Below are 18,870 nucleotides of genomic sequence, written 5' to 3' on the forward strand. Positions count from 1 at the left end.
ATTTTTCATTATCCATATTTTCAGTTTACGTATTTTTTTGTTCGAAATCCAAGTAATGGCGGCAACAATCCATTCAAAAATAAATAAATTAGTGAAGCCCTAGCTCATCCAAATCGAATAGAATAGATAAATGTTGGGGCAAGCTTCAATGGCTGACAGGGAAAACCAGTTGTGCGATAGAAGACCAGAGTCTCGCAAACGAGGATATGAATCGACACAAGGGCATCCCAAAGCGACAGAGAAGCGACCCGTGTTGGGGGACCTCACAAACAATGCGTTGAATCTTAATCCAGCTCCTGGAAAAACCAGGAAACGGAAGCCCGAGCCTGCTCCTAAGGTTGGAGTTGTGGCCGAGGAAAAGGTTAACGATGAAATCGGAGTAAATGTTGCTGCTGTTGGTGTTAGAGCGGGTTCTGAAGAATTGTCGATATTTTCCCATGCTTCGCTTATATATCAACATTTGCATTCTTTGGAGGTAAATTTTTGTCCTTATTTTATTGGTCAAATTTTACTTTACCATGATCATGATTGGGTGTGAGACCGCGAGAGGAATCAAGCGGAGTTCGTGGAAGTCGCCAAAAAAAAAAAAATCCCTGAGCCGCGAATTCAAACAAAATACAAGAGCGATATCATTGAAATCTAGAGAGAGATCCTGAGTATTATCATTTTCTTTGTTGTAGCTACTGAAGGTTTGGAACGATTTAACACTAGATCTCGAGATATGTTTTCTCAGTTCTCTACTGTTGCAGGAGCCCTCGAATTTATGTGGCTATAGGATGCCTCTTTTAATTTGACTACTTGATTAAACTGGTTATCAGTATATATGATTTTTGTAAATGTGCATTATGTTGCCGGGTATGTTAATACCTTTTAATGTCAACCATGCTTCTTTACTGTGATTTGGTATATGTTACACAAGAATAAATACTCTTCCAATGAAGTGTACACTGTTGAATGCAATCGAATGTGCGGATATTCACATGTGACTCATACATCGTGTTACACATGGAGTAGTTTTCCGGTATGGTGTAATCGATACCTACCACATTTTCACACACTTGCATCATTTCATTTTTGTTAAGAAAATTGAAGACTGAAAAAGGATCTTGCGGTGTTTATCTTCTTGATAGGAGTATTATTTATGCTTGAAATGTTTACTGTTAACTGATGAAGGTATACTTATCAGGTGGAGGTGAAGAGGAGGCCCTTGTCAAATTATATGGAAAAGGTTCAAAAGGATATTAAGCCCGTTATGCGCGAAGTTTTAATTGATTGGTTGGTGGAGGTCGCGGAAGAGTACAAATTTGTTTCAGACACTCTTTATCTCACCGTAAACTACATCGATAGATATCTATCCTACCACGACCTTAACAGGAATAAACTTCAAATTCTTGGCGTATCTTGCATGCTTATTGCAGCGTAAGCACTTATTCACTTGTGTTTTCTGTGTAGTACTTCTTGCAAATTCTTTTTTAACAGTTCATGAAAATGGCAGTAAGTTTGAAGAAATCAGCCCTCCACATATTGAAGATTTTTGCTATATTACAGATAACACATACACAAAAGAAGAGGTCGGTCGTGTGTTTCCGATTCCTTGTTTGGCATTGTTGCACTCTAGTGATCTAAATTTAGGCTATTTACAGGTAGTGGATATGGAGAGAAACGTTCTAAAGTTTCTAGACTTTGAGATGGGTAATCCTACGATTAAAACTTTTCTCAGGTTAGTATCCAATTATTAAATTTTTTTCCCCGATGATTTTAGTTTAAAATCTTCATCATTGTGTTTTTGTGATGTACCGACAAGCTGTTGAGTAAGTTATACATTCTAACTTAACTTTTTGTTGAATGAGCAGAATTCTTACCAGGGTGGCTCAAGACGAACACATGGTAGGTTGGAATCTTGACATTCATCAGTTATCGCTTTATCCTATTTTTGGTTTGTTATATTTAATACAAGGCTAACCAAGTTTTCCATCTTTCAGGTTTCACATCTCCAATTCGACTTTCTTTGTTGTTATCTTGCCGAGCTAAGTTTATTGGAATATCGATGTGCCCAATACATTCCTTCAAAACTTGCTGCTTCAGCCATCTTTCTATCAAGATTTATTCTTCAGCCAAATTTTCATCCATGGGTAAGCCAGATCTTTGCATTAAAATTTATTATGATACTGGCTACTGGCACAATTTTTAGACTTGTGATTCTGTTGAGATGTTTAAATATGCCTCACTGGGAAGTGTTAATATGGCAAAATGTTTATTGACCTCATCAAACTTGTAAGTTGTAGACATCGAAGACTGATGAAATAGTATTTTCATGAACACCAGTTTAATATTTTCTCTCGTATAACCTGCAGCCATACAGTCTGTGTCAATAATCATTTAAAAATTATTTACATAATTTGCAGAGCCGGGTGCTGCAACAGTATACAGGTTATAAGCCATTTGAACTGAAAGAATGTGTCCTTGCACTTCACTATCTGCAACTAAGAGCAGAAACATCGGCTCAAGCAGTTAGTAAGAAATATATGGACCACAAGGTGTCGCAATTTTGCCATTTCATATATTAGTTTTTGCATTATGTTCAACCACCATATTGAATTCAATGTCGTCACAGATGATATTAGAAGTTACTGTGTTACTGAGCATCTCTTGCCAACTTAAATTTCATATATTCTGAAAACAAAACTGATTGGCATCAGATTATTGACAATTTATTTCCTTGAAACAGTTTAAATGTGTCGCGGCATTGAATCCGCCTTCAAAAGTTCCTGCCTGCTATTTTGAAGTTAATAGTGAATGACAATTCCTCAAGAAATGGCTGAACAGATTCCACTGAAGAAGGAAATATTTTTAAGGAATCATGCATGAAGGCCCAAGTTCACTACTTCCTTGGTTGGATTGTTAAAATTTTTTGGAGAAGACTTTTATCTTCTCGTCATTTTAAATCTGTTGACACAGCCATAAGGAAGTTCTTTGTGTTAATGATGTCGATTGGTTCAGTAATCAGTACTATGAAGCTTGCTTATATTCCAGTATGTAACATATGAAATTGAGGAACAATTGTGAAATAGTATACATTTTTGGTCGAGCGAAGCATTCAATTTCGAACATTTTTCTGCTCTTACAACATTTAGTATCTAACAACTATAAAATTGCCACTCAGATAATGGAATCGAGGACATGGTTCTAAGTTTTCAACCAATTACCGATGTAAAGGAAAAACAAAATAATCCAATATTGCCTTTTGGCCTTCAGTAACTAAAACTAAAAGTCCTCCCACCCAATTGATTTCAGCATCTTTCTCTCTACTTTCTTCGATACTATAACTGTGATTCTCCGGGACCGAATTTTGTGTGTGTGACTGGTAATTGCTGACCTTGTGTCGTCCCACATGTAAGATTTGAGTTGCGTAATCGGTATTAACTTTTTGAGAGACACTTCTTATTCATACGAACTGGCCAACTTGCCTTTGTTCTCGTTGATAGATGTAGACGAAAAACGTAACAAAATTAATGCATCTAGCTTATTCATACATCCATCCACCACTCGTCATATTGCTGGTCGACCACACTTACCAAGATCCATGTTTATATTATATCTGGGACTATGGTGCATGCTATGAATGGATATAGGCAAGTGAAAGTCGTCCAAGGTCGGTCGCCGCAGGCGTTGTCTTCCCGATGTTCTATGTCCTGCATCAGCTCTACGCTAAAAATATGGAATGGATAATAAGCTCGAACAACTCTCCCACTTTTCGTGTTTTCGGCTTCTGGCATGCAATAGATTTATGTGATCGCTGACGAACAAATTAGTAGATGAGTTTTAACCTGAAGAGATCTTACAATGATCAAAATTAAATGAAAACGAGGAATCCCCGCTTTCCTTTGTTTGCGAATCATCGTATGCTAGAAAATTCCTCTTGATTTGTTTAAATTTTTTGTTTCTAATATTAGTTGACGTATGTTATCACCCCTCAAAAACCAGAAAAATAGTTAACTAGTAAATTTTGCCCCTCAATCTTGGAGGTCCTTATAACTTCTGCCACTGCTTTGGTTTCCCTTCGAACTCATTGCTTTAGGAATCAAATTAGATTTGATGAAGGCTCCTTTCGTGTCTGATGATCAAATGGTTGGTGGTGCTCTTTTGGCTGATAGTTGTCTTAGTGAAGGCATCATTCAATCATGCGCTTGAAGATTAAAACCAGACAAGTTCTCGAATCACTTATTATGTCGCGTACTCGTGTGCTTCGAGTTGCAACTTTTCAACAGATTGGTAGATCACGAAGAAAAAGTATGATACAACTAAGGATTCTAGATGAAAAAGCTCGTTACAATTTGAGATTCAGGTCCAATGATTTTGGACTCGACGGCTGCTCATCCAGTCGGAAACTTCCGGGCCACACGGAATCTGCTGCTTCCACCATTTGGTTTCTCTGCCATGCTGTTTCATTCCCCTCGTTGAATCTTGCGACAGTTCCGGTTCCATCTCTGCCTGGCTTGTGCACGAGGGAGTGAGCTCGCACGCCTAGTGATCTGATCATGGAATTATGGAGTCTCACTGCACCTCTTTCCCTTTTATGGGCATTCTGGTGCCCTCCCAATGCTTGTGAGCTGTAGAACTTGCGCATACAGAAGTTGCAAGAGTAGAACTTTGCGGATATAGGCTTCGATTGTGACGGTTCGTCTTGGGATGGATTCCTTCCCAGCCTCAAATTCAACCATTCCACTTCATTTTGTTGCAGTGTTCTTTGGTCACTATTTTCTTCACTCTGCATCTTTTCCTTTTCTTTTTTTTCTAGCAGCTTATTTCCATAGCATCTTCGGAAGATTTTTATTACTTCTTGACTATTAGTTACTTCTTGGTGTTGAAAGCTCAAATCAATGGATGAAGTTCAACCCTTTTTTCACTCGAGGGATGGAATACATATTGTGTGACATGTCCCGTGTATTGGCTTCACCGAGTGACTAATAATAAGCTTGAGAATTTTCAGTTTAAGAAGCTTATCGTTTGAGTTTGAGCTTATGAACTAACATATTGAATGATGAGATAGATGAAACGAGTCACAGTGTATAATCACTCATTTCTCTGTTCACTGTCCCACCAAGTGATGCTTGGCTTTACGTGTTTAGTTGGGTTTATTCGATGCTACCCAACAATTACTTGCAACGAATCACGTATAATTTTTCACGTTGTCCAATGCATAGTCCCACATAAGAAATAAGATGTGGCATTAAGGTAACATCGAATCAAGTTATATTCATGAGAGACTTTTAGTTTGGCCCTTGCTTAAGAATCTTAGCTCCACCATGGGGTGTCATCTTAATTTGAGCAGTAGAAAGCAATCAAAAGTTGACCATCCAACGACAATTTCCATTTGTGGTCAGATCAATGCCTCCCAGTTTGTTTGTATTGCCCGCCATTATATCTGCTTGCCTAACCTTTTTATTATCGCCTTATCTGGATCATGATTGAGAAATGCTCCCCAAGATTCCAATTTTATCAACCAACTAAATTTCAGCCACTCTTCTTGATTTCTTATTTTTATATATTTTTGTTCTCTGTCATTCCCCAGGCTGCACAGTGAAGTGAGTTATTCAAATAATGTAGGCATTTCGTTCATTAATTTTTTCAGTCCGAGTCCAAGCCTACGTGATCATGACAGTATAATGACTTCGCTGATAATTACTTCATGTCCATCTTTATATTATAAAAATGATTATCTCAAGTTGTTATATCATTTCAAATAGATAGACTACGTCCTTATTGAGAACAATTCATCGATATATCAAAATGAAAAATCTAGACATGTCATTGCACTTTGCATGGCTAACTCAAATTGCTACGGAAACTAATTATGTACCATTTATAAACAATATCAAACATCTACATTAAACCAATATGGGGACATAGTATTATATGAATAGGTTTGAGAAGTATTTTAGAAATGAAATAACTAAACTTAGGTGATACTTTGGACATGAAAAGATTCTAAGAATTAAGATACTTATTTTTAGTTCAAAACATAACTGAAAATCAGATGCGTGAGATTCGAAATCTCAATTCAACAAATCAATCTATCCAAACACAACCAAAATGAATATCGAATCCGTCTAAAAATAGAGTAGGTCTCTTGTGAGATGATCTCACGAATCTTTATCTGTGAGACTGGTTAATCCTACCGATATTCACAATCCAAAGTAATACTCTTAGCATACAAAGTAATACTTTTTCATAGATGACCCAAACAAAAGATTCGTCTCACAAAATACGACCCGTGAGATCGTCTGACACAAGTTTTTGCCTTAAAAATATCGATCAAGACATTGTATGCCTACACAGCTTGATGTATGTTTTGAATCTATCATCATTAAATAATTTAATTTCATGTATCCTCGATATGGAATGACATAGATCTGACATAATGTATGTCTTTTTCTCGTATGCTAGAATTCAAAAAAATGGAGTAAAAAAGATAAGTTAGGCGAGGAACATAAATATTGGGCCGAGTGGGCGCACATTTATACCATTAGATTAGATTATATTATATAGTGTATTTTTTTAATTTGGTTTATTGATTCATACAAAGACGTGGGGAAAGTGGTCGGGAACGAGACTTAGTGATAATCGTGATAAATGTGTGTTATGTAGAAAAATTAGAAAAAAAAATCAAGAAGTTTTTATTTTTAATGAAATTTATTCATTTTTAAAATTCACAAATTGTATGAGAAAATAAAGTATGAAGAAAAATCTGATATATATTGTTGGATGGTTAGAATTTGTTTCGAGAATAATTAAAAAAATTTACCATCATATCAAAATTAGTTTTTTTTAAAAAAAAATCATTTCAAAGTTCGATAATAAATGGGTTTAACTTTAATAAATAACTAGTAAAAGATGCACACGTATCGCATATGTTATTATTATTTTTAATTTGATCGAATAATACTAAACAATTAACACGAAATTATTTTAAATTCAAAAGAGTTGAGTTTTGTTTAGATTTTTATCTATGTAAAATATGAGGTAACTTGAGGAGGTTTTTAGTAGGATAAGAAAAGTAAATTTGGAATTAAATATTTTGGTGTCCTCTAAAGTATATATATATATCTAAGAATTTAAATGTGTGCTCCTAAAATTAATCTTAATTTTAATTTAAAAAGAAATTATATATTAGTAACTTCTTCGGAAATTACCATCTTATAAATTTTCGTTCTCATCTCCAAATTTACACAAATATATTATATGTAATAATTTTCTTATTTTATATTAATTTAAATGAACAAATAATAATAATGTCGCGAAAAGCAGAGACAAGCAGTATACAAAATTGCAAATACCTAAATGGGGTCGGGTTGTCTAAATGTTAGAATTAATTTGTGGCAAACACGCCCGCTACGTACGAGTTCTCATCTCAGCCACAACGTTATGCTTAACTTTGTCATGCACAGATTGTCAAAAACTTGTACAGAAAAAGGAGCTGACTCTTAACAGGATTTTAGCAAGAGGGAAACATTAATGGACTGATTTAACATTGGAATAAGAAATATTATAAGATTGTGCATGTATGAGTATGGCTTAATAATATTTGATAGTTATTAATCATACCAAAAAAATGTACATGTTATTTTCGGAAGCTAATAATTTAAAAATTTTAAAGTTAAGCGTGTTTGACTAAAGACAATTTTGAATTAACCAACCTCTTATGAATTTTCTCGGAGTGCGTGTGAGTGAGGAAATAAAAACTCTAAAAATGTGTTAGTAGAGCGAGAACAGCCGTCGGATTAAATAATGGCATCATAGTCGACCTCTTAGAGTAATGTGTGGTTCGGGGACGAACTAAGCCGAAGCCGATGGAATGATCTCTGGTGCCAAGTGGTTGCACAGAACGGCTCCTGAAAGGTTTTTAGGGGAAGGGAAAAATGAATTAACAGATCTCGAATTGGAATGATAAAAATTTCAAGACTGTGTAGATATGAGATTGTACAATTGATGATGACATAAAAATTGATATGGTTGATTTTAAAATTAAGAGTTTATTAGAATTAGAATTAGAGTTGATTTTAAAATTAAGAGTTGATTAGAATTAGAATTAGGGTTGATTTTAAAATTAAAAATTAATATATATATATATAAAAATTGATAAAAAAAATAAAATTTTATTTAAAAGAGTATTTATTATATCGGTTAATTCGGTTAACCAATTTCAAAATTTGAAAACCGTAACCGAACCGAAATAACCGAATTTTTTTAATTGAAAAATCGAATTTCCGAAATAATCGAACCGAATTTCCGAATTGGCTCGGTTCGGTCGGTTAATTCAGTTTAATCGAAATCTTGCTCATCCCTAAGTATATATAATAGCTGAGTTCAAAATCTTTCTTATATTAATTATATAGATGCGTAGATTTGATTTTATGTATATATTAGTAAATATAAGCATTTTTAATCGAATTTTATCATATTTTTCTCAAATAATTATTATAGGTAAGATATATAAATTTTCAATTTATTAAATATTCTTTTAGATATAAAATTGTTATGATCAAATGTTTATCATTAGACTAAAAGCTATAACTATTAGTCAATGTGTAATGTTTTTTATACTCGTGACAGCTCAGAGGGCACTTACTTGGATGCTAATGTATCTGCTTGTTAGGCTAATGAGTTCGGGAGGTGCATGTCTATGTATTGTGTTGTCTCATATCAAATAAAGATCGGTCGTACTCTTTCTTACTGCTAGCACTGTCCCTAGCAGAGACAACATTATCAGTTAAGATTTGATGTCACTCTTTTACGACCCACTTAGCTTACCAGATCAAGCAACGCAACATCGCAATTTTGAGGCACAAAAACTTCCGAGGAGGGTCACACATGATAATACTACTCTCACTCATGCAGTTTTAACTCAACATTCCCTCACAAGAAGTATAAAAATATGCTTCTTGAGCGGTTTGAAGTTTGAATCAATTACCACGCTCTGATACCAATTGTTAGGATCAAGTGTTTACCACTAGGTCAAAAGCTAATAGCTATTAACCAAAAAGCAACTTTATTTCCTTATACTCATGGCAGTGCAGAGTGCACCTACTTGAATCCTAATGGGTCGGGCATTTAGGCCAATAAGTCCGGGAGGTGTGTGTCTATCTACTGGTGTGTATCGTATCTCTTATAGATCAATCTTATTTTTTCCTTACTGTCAGCCTTGTCCCCATCATAGATAAGATTACTCATTAAGATCTGGTATCACTCTTTTACAGTTCATCTAGCCAACCAGATAAAGCGGCGTAACTTCATCAGTTTGATGCTCGAGAACTTCTTAAAATGTCACTTATTTCATTATTACTTTCAATCATGCACGTTAATACAAAAAAATCCATAATTAAATCAAATATTTGAGAAAATTATTTTTATATATAAAAATAAAAAATAAACTAATTATTTAAAATATACACTATTTAAATATAACATATAATGCTAAATAAATTATATTATATACATGCATCGTGTGTGTGGTGATGCTAGTACTTTATAAAAATTTAGTGGTATTCAAAATAAGCTTTCGTACAGTTTCAATAAAGCATGTGATATTCAAAATTGACTTTTAAAATTTTTACGAAAGTTTAGAAATATTCAAAATATAATTATATTTTTAAAGCGTGTACGAAATTTTATTATGTACAAGAATTAAAACGTATGGTACGGTACGATTGTAAAATGTAAAAAATATCATGGATTCAGCCTAAACATTTGGATGAAAAATCTCTCTAACTCACGTACTCATTTTCATTTCTATTGAAAACAATCTATATATAAAAACTAGTTAATTCATTCTTTTCTCTGTATTTTTTCATATTCTTTAGACTTTTCAAAAAAACATTTTTTATATTGCTAATATAAATCACCTTTTAAAATATTTTAAAATCAAATTTATTTACACTAGTCTCTTTATTTTTCGATTACAAAACCTCACAAAATTTACAATCATATTTATTAAATTTTTAATAAAAAAATTATTATACTACACAACAATTGCAAATATTTTAACATAATTATTTTATATTTTCTGGTACATATAATTTTTTGGTTTATTTTGTTGTTAAAAAATATTGTCAAAAACAAAATTGAGATATATTTTCTTAAAAAATTACTTAAAACAAATGAAATTATTTTAAAGTTGTTAGGAACGGTTTGATGGGTCAAAGTGTTTAGAATGGAGGGTTGAATAAACACTTAAAGATTTTTTGCTCTTTTTCTAAAATATGAATCGGTCTAGTGAATTCAATTATCTTGTTGTCGATATCAGTCAGTTAACTAGTTGAAATGCGTAAATAAACTAACTGATAGATTGAATACTAAAAAAATAAATGAACTCCTGAACACAAAGATTTTTATAGATGTTCGAAAATTTCAAACGCTCTTATGTCACCCTTTCTATCACAAGGATGGGTTTTCACTAAAAAAACTTTGATTGATTACAGAACTTGTAATAACTCACTTCAGTTTGAACTTAAACACTGACAAACTGAAACTCTTAGTTTCTTACAACTTATCAGTACACAAACTGATTATCTTTCGCAGCACAACTGATTTCAAAAGATCGAATATTTCAATGTAAATTACTAGTGATTTTGCTCATGTGATAGCCTGAAAGCTATGAATATATCTATGAAGTGTGGGCTTTTTGTAAATATCGTAATTGATCTTGTATGACTGATCTTTCACTTGTTCTCTTTTTCAAGAATTCTCAATTCAAAAATCAATCTCTTCTCACTGAACTCATCAGCTATTTATAGGTTTTGCTTCCAACGGTAACATTGAATGCATTAATTGATACTTATATGTTGATTTGTCCTTTCTGAATATGTCAACATTCTTCTGACAATAGTACGATGTTGTAGTCTGCTTATGCGGTGCTCTTTCTGTTTGTTACAGTCTTCTGCATACGATTTGTCGATTGATAGCTGAGCTAACTGATGACATGTCAAACTGATCAGGAGTTCGACTATTTGACTGATCAGTTGAACAGACTTAAGGCGTCTTGTTCAATTCTAACTGATAGTTCAGCTGACTTTACAGATTCAGTTAACTTTGTTCAGTTCGATTGCATCCAATTATTTAACTCATTTATCTTCAGTTCGGATGACTTCAGTTCAGACAACTTCTGTTTAGATAGCTTCAGTTCGAATTACTGCAGTTGAGTGGTTTCAGTTTTAGTTGATCAGTTCTTCAAACTTTGATACATTATTTGTCAAACTCTAAAACCTTTAATTCTAACAAAAGTTGATTATTTATTAAATTGAAAAATTATACACATTTTAAAAAAAAATATTAATCAATTAACTAAATATTTTGAATTGACTTGAATAATTGAAATCGCAATAAATTTAGTACTAACTAATTTATTTTATTTTATAAATTAAATCCATAAGAAAGTAAAAATTATTTATATCGATAGATAAAAATATTTTAAATAGAATAAAATTATTCAAGCTCAAATGCTAGCTCAAAGAAATAAATAAAAAGTCACAATTATAATTTTTAAAATCCATAAAATTCTATGAAAATTTTTACTTACATACATGAAAGTTCTGCAAAATATATTTACAATACGTGAAAATCTTTAAAACGTCATGAGATTCTATAAAAGTCAATAATATATATTAACTCCACAAAAAACCGTCATTTAAAAAGGTTAGCGTATCTCCACAACAAATATACACCTAAATCGACATGTCAAGAAATTTTTTCTTTTCTGGCCCTCAACCTGAATCTTTACTTGAGCATGGCCAATTGAAACAGAAGGCGAATTCAATTTTATCTATGAAAACTTTCTTCTTCTTCTTATTAATTTTTTTTTAAAAAAAATAATTCTATTAAAATATTCATGAATATTCATTTAATTTTAGAATGATATATGAAGAACTATTAATTAAAATTTATTGCCTAGACCAAACTGGGCGAGAGGACAAAATCAAAAGGTGATTGTATTAAATTTTCAGCCGCCCACTAAATATCAAGTCAATGGAATTAATCGTAGCAAACAGAATAATCAAATCAATATAAAATTTAGAGTTTAATCCTAATATCTTGACCAAATAAACAATACCTGTCGATCACACCAAAGAGAGCAATTAAGACATTCTATTTGGCTTCAAAAGATTTTGATAAAATTAGCCATAACTTTCTTAACACGATAAAAACTCGATCTTACTGTTATATTTGCGAGATTCTAATTATAATTACATGGATTATTTCAGTAAGTGATCATAAAATGGTATTTGAAGTACTATATAGTTTTAAAGAGATGTTGATGTCGTCTTTTATAAATTTACGTAGCATATTCGATGTTGTAAAGAATATTAAAGCTACGACATATCAAATATTATGATTTATGATGTTCTTTTAGAATTATCCTAACGAAATTGGAAAAACGAAAAAAATAAAGAAAGGATTGATGATCAGTCACGTAATTGACCAATCAATGGACCAAGTCCATGCGTTTCTACGGATATGAAAGACAAAATATTGTTATATTGGAGGATCAGTTTAGTTTGCAACTACAATATTTACTAAGAATTTTAAGGAATTTTAAATCAAAGATCTGATACCACTTGTTGGTCTCACGTGCGATCACTTGAGATAATAATATGAAAATAAAGTATTAAACTAGATACCGAGATTTACGTGAAAAAACCCTAAAAATTATTAATGTAAAGAATAAAGACAAGAGAAAAAAATTTCATTATATTATTTTATGGTGTACAATCACTCACTGTGTTTCCAAAAAAACATACACTTTCTGAATATATGATAAAAAAAAATACCTCAAAAATATTATAGAAATAAGCACTCAAAGGTTACAAGATAAGAGAAACACTCGAGAATGTGATACTTAAATTTATGAAAGAATGCACATATTTATAAATGCAATTCATCGTCTGAATGCATATTTCAAAGTCGATGCCTAACAAAAACGTATTCTTTGATTATGCTCACACCACCCACCTCTATACGTGTTGTCTGTCGTCTACATTATTTTGCCAATATATTACCATCTTACTTGCGAGATTCTAATTATAATTAGATGAATTATCTCAATAAATGATCGTAACATGATGTTTGAAGTACTTTATAGTTTTAAAGAGATGTTGATGTTGCCTTTTATAAATTTACGTAGCATATTTAATGTTGTAAAGAATATTAAAATTACGAAATATCTAATATTACTATTTATGATATTCTTTAAATATTATCCTAACCAAATTGCAAAAACGAAAAATATAGAAAGGATTGATGATCAGTCACGTAATTGACCAATCGATGCACTAAGTCCATGGGTTTTAAAGACGACACGGATATGAAAGAGAGAAAATATTGTTCCACTAGTAATTTAAAAAAAAAAAAAAATTGTACGAAGAAATCCGATTTCACGTGTCCAAACAAGACACAAAATTCTTGACCATGTCCCATGCAAGAATTAAATTTTTTTTAATTATATATTAAAAGTACGTTGTTTGTAGTAATATAATACGGAATATTACAGAGATGTCAATGGCACGGGTATAGCTAAACCCAAGACCCGTCCCATGAAGAAAACTTTGACCCATTACCCGTCCCACCCCGTTTAAATATTCTTCGGACTCACCCCACCCCAAATACGAAATGGGGTCGGGTAGACCCGCGAGACCTGTTAGACCCGAATTTTTTTAAAATGAAAACTGTAATCTTCTTATCACATGACTGAATTATGAAACAAACAACTCTCTAAATAAAACACAATAGAAAACTAATTCATGTCTTCGACCACACTTAATAATAACAAACAAAGTATTTTCACGACGTAATGAATTACATTAAAAAAAAAGTTACTATCTCTCCAAAAAAAATCTTGTCATCCCCAAAAATAACTCATCAGAACTTAAACAGATCAATGTAAAATCAGCGAGTAACACATTCTTCATGATCATCTTCCTCTTCATCAAGAATGGTAGGACAAGTTGGCAAATTACTTGAAGAATTACCTACTTGAAGAATCTTCCTCTTCATAATCAAATGTGTGAGGGGTGGATGATTTCGGAATTAAAAAAGGCATCACGTTAATTAAGTATTACAAAAATTTGTGTGAGACTGTCTCACGGGTCGTATTTTGTGAGACGGATATCTTATTTGGGTCACCTATGAAAAAGTATTATGTTTTATGCTAAGAGTATTACTTTTTATTGTGAATATCGGTATGGTTGACTCGTTTCACAGACAAAGATTCGTTAGACCGTCTCACAAGAGACCTACTAATTAAATATTAGGCTCTCTACCTTAATTAACACTAGCGAATGGACACATACATCGTGTGTAATATAGTACATCAATATTATGTATTTTACATTTTTTTCTGAAGTTTTGATTTAGTTATGATATTTACAAAATTAAATATGATAAGCGATATAGAAAGAAGATTTTTCTATAAATATGAAATATGAAAATTTAAACATAATGTATGAATAAAAAAAGAAGTAAACAATTATTTAATATATTAAATAAAATCATTTTTTTTGAAAGAGTCAAATTCAAAAATAAAACTATATGCATTAAATCCAAATGTGTAGGGTTAAATTTAGAAATAAAGAAAAGGTTCACCAAAATTAGTTAAGTATTCTCAATCATAATACTCTAGCGGGGCTCATGATCCCTAGAAAAAATGTTGAAGGATGTATTTTAAAATGAAAGTTATCAATTTTTAAAATTGAAAATATATGAGAGATGATAAACAAAAAAAAAAAGAATATAGAGTTGAGTGATTAAATGGTATTTTTGAAATAAAAAAAAAGTTTCACAAATATACCAAAAATTAAATATTTATGGGGATAGTAGCTTTAATTAATGATATAGATAACACAAAGTTTGACATCTTTTTGGTTTCGAATAATTTCAAATAGAATTGGTATGGGATGGAGTACGAAAGAGCTAGAGACAAATGAATAAATAGCCAAAGACTAATCGACTGAGCAGGGTCCGAGCCCCGGGGTCCCCTTCCTAAACTAGATCATGCCACACAAAACTTTTCATTAGACTATATTACATGTAAATTTTATTAGACGAATCTCCAACTCGATCCAACCTATAAAAAAGTACTATTTTTATGTTGAAAATATTTTTTTCATGGCAAAAAATTGTTTGAGACGATCTCACGTGTCGTATTTTGTGAGACGGATCTCTTATTTGGATCATCAATGAAAAAATATGACTTTTTATTGTGAATATCGGTAGGACTGACCCGTCAAACAAATAAAGATTCGTGAGACCGTCTCACAAGAGACCTACTTTTTTTCATTGTAAGTATGAATTATGTTAACTCGTCTGACGAATAAAAATTTGTGAGACCGTCTCACAATAAACTTATCTTATTCTTAAATTAAATTCTCATTTCCCTAGTTTAATAGTAAATAAAAAACAATTTTTTTACTCCTTTAAATAAAATGATAAGCTTAAGATTTAGACAGAATAGTTCATCAATTTTGACTAGAATCCAACGACTAAAATATGGATTACTCGACCTTGAAAAAAAAATCAATGACATTTTTTTAAGAATAAAATCAAATCAATGACATTTGTAGTCGAGCAATCGACCAACCTGACGTAACCTAATTTGATTTCTACTTTTCCAAACCTTCATTTATTCTATATTAATTAACTAATTGACTAAGTCAAACGCTTATGATACTAAGGCCGACTATAAATCCCATATCCAATCGAAATAAACAACCTCAAAAACGAAAGACAATATCAAGCTTAAATTAAGAAAAAACACAATGACCAACTTAGCTTTGATCGTTACTTCTTTCGCCATTCTATCGGCCATGCAAGGATGCACGGCCGTCGTATACTCCGTCGCCAACACCGCCAGCAACACGCCTGGTGGGATTCGATTTAACACGGAGATCGGTGCTCAATACAGCTTGCAGACTATGGTGGACGCCACAAATTTCATCTTGAGAACATTCCAGCAGAACGGCCCTTCGGAGGGGAAAGATGTGGCGAAAGTGAGCTTGTTCATCGATGATATGGACGGGGTTGCGTATGCAAGCAATAATGAAATTCACGTAAGCGCAAGATACATCCAAGGCTACTCAGGTGACGTGAAAAGGGAGTTCACCGGGGTTTTGTACCACGAAATGACACACATTTGGCAATGGAATGGGAACGGGCAAACTCCCGGAGGTTTGATCGAAGGGATTGCTGATTTCGTTCGGCTAAGGGCGGGTTATGCTCCGAGCCACTGGGTCAGACCAGGACAGGGCGACCGATGGGACCAAGGCTACGATGTCACGGCCAGGTTCCTGGATTATTGCAATGGTCTGAGGAATGGGTTTGTTGCGGAGCTCAACAAGAAGATGAGAAATGGTTACAACGTTAATTTCTTTGTGGAGTTGCTCGGAAAGACCGTGGATCAGCTCTGGAGTGATTACAAAGCTAAATATAATAATTAACTGTTATGATTGGATCGGAGTCGGCCCTCCATATATAAATTTGACATGAATATTATTACGAATAAAAGATTGAAATATTTCTTTTGCAATAAATTTTTTTGTTTCCAAATTAGCCCAATCAAATTTTGAGGGACCATATTTTAATTTCCATGTTTTAAATAATCCAAGATTAGTCATCTAATCTATAATCTAACATGCAAAACGTCAAGTGTGTCGGAGTTTGGGTTATACGGGAAATCTTCTACTTTTGATCTCCAAATCATACTGAATTTTTCTCTCTCAAAATACCCCTCTCATAAATATACTTATTTAATTAAAAATAAAATATAACAAAATAAAGTCACACACAAAATTATTTTTAAATGTGTCAAATGAAGTCGACTGTGTTCGCTCAAGCTGCTTGGAAGCTGCTAAGGACGAACACTGACACGGCTGGCTTGAGAGAAACTCTAACGGTGCTGATTTGTCAGCATCAATACTTCAGTAACACTGCCGTGGCTGCCGATGGTGAAAATTCTAAAGAAGAGAGCGATATATAGTAACTGGTTGGTTCTACCCCCGTTCACTCCCTTGGCCGGTGGTTCTGAAATCAGAAAGCTAATCTCCAGCCGAACGTCTGACGGCAGAGAAAAGGACTCTGCCGCTTCCCCCTCCACGACGGCTCTCAAATGGATCCTAAAGTGCTGCCCGCAGCTCCCAAGGTCTCTTGTTCAGAAGCTCTTTGGCTTGAAACAGGTTCTTATTTCAATCGTTTTTTGCTTATTCAATCTTTCACGAGCCATTCTTTCTTAATATTTTTACTTCAGGTTCGGAGAGAATCTTCTAATGCTAAAATGGAAACACACCGGCCAAAAAGGGTAGTGTTTATTACTTCTATATATGCTTCACTGACAAATTACAGATGATACCACAATTCACATTTATAATAATTCCGATGTTTAAAATTGTGTTGTCAATTACATGATATAGATTAGAACTAAAATTGTATTGTATGATGATATTATTTCACAATAGATTTGAATAATTTGTGGAACATCATTAATCGCTACTGTATTGTCGTTGATATTTTATGGTTTCTAAAGATAGGAGCTAAAGCCTAAAGAGTTTATGGGCATTGGTGATAGAATATGCCTAGAATAAAAACTGAGCTCTCATTAATTACGAGGAAGATTTGAAAGTTATACGTGGCCTTGAGTTGTATAAGGTATAAATTTAGGTATTGGACTGAATGTGTATTTACTGTATGGCTTGGTTTTAATGTTCTTCCCTTCGTCTTGCTCCTTTCTTTCTTCCCTCACTCAATTGTCATTGCATTGATTGGGGCTTTGTTGACAATTTATGTGGCTTTATTCAGAGTGGTTTTGGGATAAACCGAAGTTTAGACGTATTGGCTTCCAAGTACTTGAGATATATGATCATGAAGAGTCTCCTCGCCTGGTGAGATTTTATATTTTGTTTTGGAATCGATTAGTCTTCTTGCCTGCTATTAATGGGACTAGTGGAAAAATTGGTTCTTTTACACACCATGCATGTGGAGGTAAACTCTGTAAAATTTGTTTCACGATGAACTCTTATATCTTAAATATACACCATTATTTTTTCTTTCGAGCAGAGTTTTGGTTTGTTTTTGTCTATATTGTTGTGGATAAGTTGTTCTTGTAGTTTCACAGACTTGATATAGAGTACTGCAGTGGAATCAACTTGGCCTTTCAGTTGGATTAATACTTATAACATGTCCTAAATCTGACACTAGATAGTAGAATATAGGATATGAATGCCACGAACAAATGAAGCGACTATCAAGTCATTATCCTCGTATCCTAGTCCAAAATTAGCACAAAAACTAGTTTACTTTTCAAACAAGAATACGTATATGTAAGAGTTGATTTTTTTTACAAATCTTGTTGTAGCCGCGGTCTCCATTTTGTGCTGAACGTATGCATGTGTAATTGTAGGGATGTAAATAATCCAAACCAAGCCAAACACTATCAGGCTTGAGCTTGGCTCGTTTAAGATTGATAGAAGCTCGATATCGATTCTAGCTTTTATCATCAGGCTCGAACTCGATTTGTCTTGAAATTACTGAGCTCGTGAAAAGCTCGAGCTCGGCTCGTTAAAAGCTCGTTTATCATGTTAATCAAGCCGGATTCGAGCTTAGTTTATTGATAGCTCGTTTATCTGTTCAACAAGCTTGACTTGAGCTCGAAGTTTGAGCTCAAGTTCGAGCTTACGAGCCACCAAGACAAGTCATGCTTGAGCTCGCGAGATTATTAACGAACTTGTTTGCGGGTTCACGATCGGAATATCCTTAGGCTTAAGTTTGGTTTGATTAAATTGTCGAGAGCTTGGCTTGATATGATTAACAAACGAACTCAAACGAGCTTTT

The 18,870-nt window shown here is 33.1% G+C and overlaps 3 protein-coding genes across 3 annotated transcripts; 2 read left to right on the forward strand and 1 right to left on the reverse strand.

The window, feature by feature from the left end:
* Nucleotides 1-61: 61 nt before the first annotated feature.
* Nucleotides 62-3,108, forward strand: LOC140969792 (putative cyclin-A3-1). Its single transcript, XM_073431251.1, has 8 exons — nt 62-475; nt 1,187-1,419; nt 1,496-1,571; nt 1,644-1,720; nt 1,854-1,887; nt 1,983-2,132; nt 2,406-2,537; nt 2,729-3,108. Exons 1-8 carry the CDS (start codon nt 131-133, stop codon nt 2,798-2,800), a joined length of 1,119 nt encoding a protein of 372 aa, XP_073287352.1. The 5' UTR covers nt 62-130; the 3' UTR covers nt 2,801-3,108.
* Nucleotides 3,109-4,327: 1,219 nt separating this feature from the next.
* Nucleotides 4,328-4,774, reverse strand: LOC140957510 (zinc finger protein 7-like). Its single transcript, XM_073414808.1, has one exon. It carries the CDS (start codon nt 4,772-4,774, stop codon nt 4,328-4,330), a length of 447 nt encoding a protein of 148 aa, XP_073270909.1.
* Nucleotides 4,775-15,744: 10,970 nt separating this feature from the next.
* On the forward strand, nt 15,745-16,621 carry LOC140959936 (uncharacterized). Its single transcript, XM_073417996.1, has one exon. The coding sequence runs from the start codon at nt 15,807-15,809 to the stop codon at nt 16,482-16,484; it is 678 nt and encodes a 225-aa protein (XP_073274097.1). The 5' UTR covers nt 15,745-15,806; the 3' UTR covers nt 16,485-16,621.
* Nucleotides 16,622-18,870: the final 2,249 nt, after the last annotated feature.

Source organism: Primulina huaijiensis, chromosome 2, assembly GCF_012295235.1.
Source record: "Primulina huaijiensis isolate GDHJ02 chromosome 2, ASM1229523v2, whole genome shotgun sequence".
Lineage (NCBI taxonomy): Eukaryota > Viridiplantae > Streptophyta > Magnoliopsida > Lamiales > Gesneriaceae > Primulina > Primulina huaijiensis.

Excerpts from the sequence above, each read along its gene's own strand:
- LOC140959936 (XM_073417996.1), top strand. The coding sequence starts at position 15,807 with ATGACCAACTTAGCTTTGATCGTTACTTCTTTCGCCATTCTATCGGCC.
- LOC140969792 (XM_073431251.1), top strand. The coding sequence starts at position 131 with ATGTTGGGGCAAGCTTCAATGGCTGACAGGGAAAACCAGTTGTGCGAT. Across the intron at positions 1,888-1,982 it reads TGGCTCAAGACGAACACATG|GTTTCACATCTCCAATTCGA; the intron begins GTAGGTTGGAAT and ends TCCATCTTTCAG. Across the intron at positions 2,538-2,728 it reads AGAAATATATGGACCACAAG|TTTAAATGTGTCGCGGCATT; the intron begins GTGTCGCAATTT and ends TCCTTGAAACAG.
- LOC140957510 (XM_073414808.1), bottom strand. The coding sequence starts at position 4,774 with ATGCAGAGTGAAGAAAATAGTGACCAAAGAACACTGCAACAAAATGAA.